Here is a 6,000-nt window from a genome sequence, read left to right as displayed (position 1 = left end):
TATAGTTTCCCAAAAAGGTTTAGCAGGACAAAACCAGATGATGATCAAACTGTACATAAATAATTAAATGAACAAATTGCCAGTTTCCATTCAGCAACAGTTTGTAAGAACCTTACAGAAAGTATAAAATTAATAAGAAATATTCAGAATTAAAATGCAGAGTGAAAAATCATTTTAATAAAGTAAGTTTGTGGCTCGACCAGGTGGCGCTTGTGGCCATTGTGCCATGTGTCTGTTTTGTTTATTGGGTTTATAATGTCCAGCAGGAACAAATATGTGTGCTTTTAGGGCTTACAAATGTTTCTGATTGTTAAACTTTATATAAAAAAATAAATGGTAGCTGGTTTAAAGTTAGCAGAGCAGTATTTAGTGGAAGTTAATTGGTCTGCTAATGGTTCTCAAAGTTAGCTGAAAAACATGCATGCTAATGACAAAGTTAACTTCAGTAATTAGTTGTCAGCTGATGACCTGGACTGAGACCACCACTGGGTAAGTTGCAGGAACAGTACATCTGATCATGTCCTCAAGGTTTCCAGGGGCCATTTCTCATATTAAAGTTTGGTGCTATTGTCTTTGATGGGAATTTGGCTTTGTGAGTCAGTGGGATTACGACTTGTAGTCACCTTCACATCCACTGGAGGCACTGTGCAAGTCCCTGATGAAATGAGGTGACCGGGTCCGGGTCCCTGGGAGAGGGCGTAAGATGAACAGTGGATAGATGTCCCTCTTCTGAAAGCTGACTTCAGTTCCACTGGCTGGCAGGGAGTGCTGTGGACCTGCATCACATCCAGGTGAGTGACATCAGTTACCATGACAACAGCTTGTGCTTACCTAAATACGACCTATTTGTATTGTCAATTGTGTCGATAGAATAGCCCAAGCAGAGGGTCACCCCTTTGAGTCTGGTCTGCTTGAGGTTTCTTCCTCAAATCATCATCATGTAGCGCATGTCCTCGATTCACCCTGATTAAATAAATACGTTAATGCTTTCTCAACCAAAACCTGAGGTTTTGAACTGAGGACAGAGACTGTTGTTTTCACTCCTAACTCTGAAATTCATGAGCCCATCTGGAGATAAGCTTTGGACACCACCCCCGTGGGCCTCCACACTTTGGGCCCCACACCATAACAGAACTGTGACTCAGAGTTCTTCAAAGAAGCCCTTGCTTGTTTATCGGTTAAATTTTGGTCACTATGAATTACATGACATTATAATTGCTTCCCAGCAGAATCTGAGCTTCCCCAGGCCAGGAGAACCCAAATTTTATGGCTTCACACTAAGGCCAGAACCTCTCCAGACACTGCAAGAAGATCTCTTCCACGATAAGATGTGGCCATAAAACTTTGAGCCTTGACAACCAGCTATTATCTCTAGGTCTAAATTAAGGAAAAGACCTTTGCTTCAAATAAAAAAAATGCTTCAGTATTCTTTTATTCATATATATAAACTTCTAATGTTGTCTGTGTTGCTTATTCAAGAAAATGCTTTGCATATAATCACTTCATTTAAATGACCTGTGTTCCTTGTAACTGATGTATGTTGAATGTGATGTTTCTGACTTATCCATGTTTTGATCATGGAATATTCTGTTAACTAAGTCGTGTGTGTAGGATGTGTTTAAGCCTTTAATAACGTTATATTCATCCCAAAAATGTCTTAGACCAAATAGTATGCCAAATTAGGTAATGTATTTAAATAGCTGAATCATTTCCTTGTCTCTCTAGTTTCCAAAGTTTCTGTGAAATTACACACCCTAAATGGGTGGAGTTTAATGACACAAGTCCCATTTAAAAGTTAGAACAGAGTTTCAACTCTTTCTCTTGTAACTCTCTTGGAGCACTCTGCAACTCTCTTCCTCTCTTCTTTTCTTTAAACTCTTAACTTTATTTTTGGGTCAACAAGGCCCCAAGCTAAGCTATGCTAAGCTACCACGTGGCTTCATTCATTCATTCATTCATTATGTTATTCATTCTTTGATAAATTAATAGCCTGACGCTTTAAGGTGCGCCAAGTCTGTCGGATTTTTAAGAGAACTTCCGAGCTGAACTTTTCAAAATAATAGCGAATTTACAGAAAAGCGGCTTTCCTTCCCTGTACAATGCTGCTCTTAAAGTTTTATCTTTTTTTCTAAATTCACAAAGACTTTTAATCTGGCTCCAACAAACTTTTTAAAAGCTACCAGAACCCATTTTCAACAAACGCCTTCCACCTCTGGGGTCCAGCAAGCTGACGACCTGCCTGCAAGCAGTGATCCTGTTGGTAAAATCAGCCAACTAAAGCCTTTGGGATTGCCCGGGGAGACCGCTGGGTTAACCCCTGACCCAAGTGAGCTCACGCTGCAAAGAGCCTAACACATCGACGATGGACGGACGGTTCAGTCGAACCATCTCTTCAACAGATCAGCTACAGTAGTGTTCAGAATAATAGTAGTGCTATGTAACTAAAAAGATGAATCCAGGTTTTGAGTACATTTCTTATTGTTACATGGGAAACAAGGTACCAGTAGATTCAATAGATTCTCACAAATCCAACAAGACCAAGCATTCATGATAGGCACACTCTTAAGGCTATGAAATTGGGCTATTAGTAAAAAAAAAGTAGAAAAGGGGGTGTTCACAATAATAGTAGTGTGGCATTCAGTCAGTGAGTTCGTCAATTTTGTGGAACAAACAGGAGTGTATCAGGTGTCCCCTATTTAAGGATGAAGCCAGCACCTGTTGAACATGCTTTTGTCTTTGAAAGCCTGAGGAAAATGGGACGTTCAAGACAGAACAGCGTAGTTTGAATAAAAGTTGATTGGAGAGGGGCAACCTTATATGCAGGTGCAAAAAATTATAGGCTGTTCATCAACAATGATCTCCAATGGTTTAAAATGGACAAAAAAACTAGAGACGCGTGGAAGAAAATGGAAAACAACCATCAAAATGGATAGAAGAATAACCAGAATGGCAAAGGCTCACCCATTGATCAGCTCCAGGATGATCAAAGACAGTCTGGAGTTACCTGTAAGTGCTGTGACAGTTAGAAGACGCCTGTGTGAAGCTAATTTATTTGCAAGAATCCCCCACAAAGTCCCTCTGTTAAATAAAAGACGTGCAGAAGAGGTTACAATTTGCCAAAGAACACATCAACTGGCCTAAAGAGAAATGGAGGAATATTTTGTGGACTGATGAGAGTAAAATTGTTCTTTTTAGGTCCAAGGGCTGCAGACAGTTTGTGAGACAACCCCCAAACTCTGAATTCAAGCCACATTTCACAGTGAAGACAGTGAAGCATGGTGGTGCAAGCATCATGATATGGGCATGTTTCTCCTACTATGGTGTTGGGCCTATATATCGCATACCAGGTATCATGGATCAGTTTGGATATGTCAAAATACTTGAAGAGGTCATGTTGCCTTATGCTGAAGAGGACATGCCCTTGAAATGGGTGTTTCAACAAGACAATGACCCCAAGCACACTATTAAATGAGCAAAATCTTGGTTCCAAACCAACAAAATTAATGCCTCGCAGATATGAAGAAATCATGAAAAACTGTGGTTATACAACTAAATACTAGTTTAGTGATTCACAGGATTGCTAAAAAAGCAGTTTGAACATAACAGTTTTGAGTTTGTAGTGTCAACAGCAGATGCTACTATTATTGTGAACACCCCCTTTTCTACTTTTCTTTTACTAATAGCCTAATTTCATAGCCTTAAGAGTGTGCATATCATGAATGCTTGGTCTTGTTGGATTTGTGAGAATCTACTGAATCTACTGGTATCTTGTTTCCCATGTAACAATAAGAAATATACTCAAAACCTGGATTAATCTTTTTAGTCGCATAGCACTACTATTATTCTGAACACTACTGTAAGTGACCCAGTTAAAGGTTCCAGAAAAAGGGTTTTGTTGTCAATGGATGCAAAGTGGCTGCTTTTTAACCATATTCATATGTTTGTTTAATCAATTTCTTAATAATAATTGGCTTCAAATTTCATCACTAAATTCTAATCAGATTTATTTACTTAATGTGTTTAAGCTTTATCTCTACTTTCTTTCAACGTCTCATGAGTAAGCAAATTGTTTCCATAAATGAACTTACTTAATCACTGTCCACTCAAAATGCCAGTAAACTGTTCATTTATTGTTTATTTGTAAATAAAATGTAAATATTTCTGCTGTGGTTCATTTTGTGTTCAGAAGGAAACCCTTGGTCAATCGTATCGTAGAATTCAGACTTTCAGACCTGCGACTGATTAACATTGAGACTGATTAATTTGAGACTGATAAATTAATGAATGTTTAAATTAAAGTACCTATGCTTTAAATAGGTGGTGCCCTGAGGATATATAAATAATTATTAAACCTTAAAATTGTTAATTATTTTGGTGTCCCATTAAATGAGATCTAGGCCAATCTAATTAAATTTTAGAGTTTAACAATACTTTCACTACATATTTTGGTGCTCTCCGTGAGGCCAATAACACATTGCGAGGCTTAACTACATTCACTACATTAAATTGGTGCCCGTGTGAGGTGCCATTCATTCCAAACAATTAAGTTAAATGTAATTTCCTTACAGTTTATTTTGGTACGCCCGTGGGCAATTTTAGAATATCGCTACATTATTTTATATTGGTGCCCCGTTGTGAGGCATGTAAAATTCGCTATAGATCAGAGGGAGTTTTTCCTTACCACTGTTGCTCTGGGGGTTAGTAAGGTTAGACCTTACTTGTGTGAAGCGTCTTGAGGCAGCTTTGTTGTGATTTGGTGCTATATAAATAAATGAAATTGAATTGAATAGACACTTGTTGACTGACACTGACCTGATGTTTGGAAAACCACAGAACACTTCATATTTGTATAATTTGTCATAATCTGCTTTTGAGGAGTGTCCAAGGTCTGTTCAAGAGGGCACAAAAACTCACGGCAAAGCCACATGCTGGGTGCAAAGTGAGCTGGATTTACTGTGATCATTTGACATGGGCGTGTTGCAATCCAAAAATGATGATATCAACCAATCAGAGTGGCACTCATTCCCTTTAAACTGGAGTGTGCCAACACAAGTATTTCCTTAAAAATACCAGAGATCATATGACTTACGGTACAAATAACTGCATATTTGAGCCATCTAAGAAGTCAACGCTCCAGTATTTCCACTGAGTGGAATTTTACTATTATTTAATTTGTATGTTAGCGCCATCAGCACTAATTAACAGGTATCGATAGCTTGATGACATTAGCTGAGGCAGTGGATGCTCTCGTTTTGGACGAACAACGATATACATTTTCTGTATATTCTCTGTTAGTACACGCCCGCGACCAACATGCTTGATGAATTCCTGCGCAAAAGATAGTTCCCAGACCTCCGATGACAGTGCATTTTCATGGGTAACAAAAACATCAGGAGTATATTTGGCACAAGAACTTGTGTATATTGTGTGTTTTCACACCTAAATGATTGTAAGTCAATACTCACACTCATCTAGCAGTTGGCAAATTCAGCGCTGGGTCAGGCAAAAGTAGTCCGGTGAGCTATCCCACAATGCCAAGATAACAGAGATGTCGCTCCAACGAGAGCGGCACGCTGAGCAGTGTGACAGTGATAGCGCCACAGTTCTAGAGGGCATACCAGATTGGTGGGCCTGTTCAGGCTTTACTTGACCCATCACGGTCAACCTGGTCTTACCGATGATCTCTCCAGGTCTTTACCCATTTATGGGTTGGCCAAGAGTTTGGCGGAGTCAGGGATGGTAGATGACCTTTGGAGCTGGTCGGTTTGAGCTTTAAACCCACTCTTTATAAAAACTATGGTTGATGTCACAGAGGGTTTGTTCACTATCTATTAGGGGTGTCACGGATTGGAAAAGCCACGGCTTTGATCAGGTATGGTTTTTAAGCAACAGATTGGATTGTTTTTCAGATCAGCAAAAACAAACAAAGAAACAGAAATTTTTGCCTGTGGTCCTCAATGAAAACAAGTTTTTTTTTTTTCATTTTTAACATAACTTTTG

General features: G+C 39.0%; 1 protein-coding gene across 2 annotated transcripts in view; it reads right to left on the bottom strand.

Moving 5' to 3' along the window:
• Positions 1–205: 205 nt before the first annotated feature.
• Positions 206–6,000, bottom strand: part of atp8b3 (ATPase phospholipid transporting 8B3) — a 91,783-nt gene continuing 85,988 nt past the window's right edge. For both annotated transcript variants that reach the window (XM_034180226.1, XM_034180227.1), the window contains one exon: positions 206–776. In XM_034180226.1, coding sequence (XP_034036117.1) covers positions 552–776 — 225 coding nt within the window. In that variant the 3' untranslated portion in view covers positions 206–551. The remainder of the gene's footprint in view (positions 777–6,000) is intronic.

The sequence above is a fragment of the Thalassophryne amazonica genome, chromosome 10 (assembly GCF_902500255.1).
Source record: "Thalassophryne amazonica chromosome 10, fThaAma1.1, whole genome shotgun sequence".
Taxonomy (NCBI): Eukaryota; Metazoa; Chordata; class Actinopteri; order Batrachoidiformes; family Batrachoididae; genus Thalassophryne; species Thalassophryne amazonica.
Note: the sequence above shows the minus strand (reverse complement) of the source record. Positions and strands in the feature narration are given on the sequence as shown.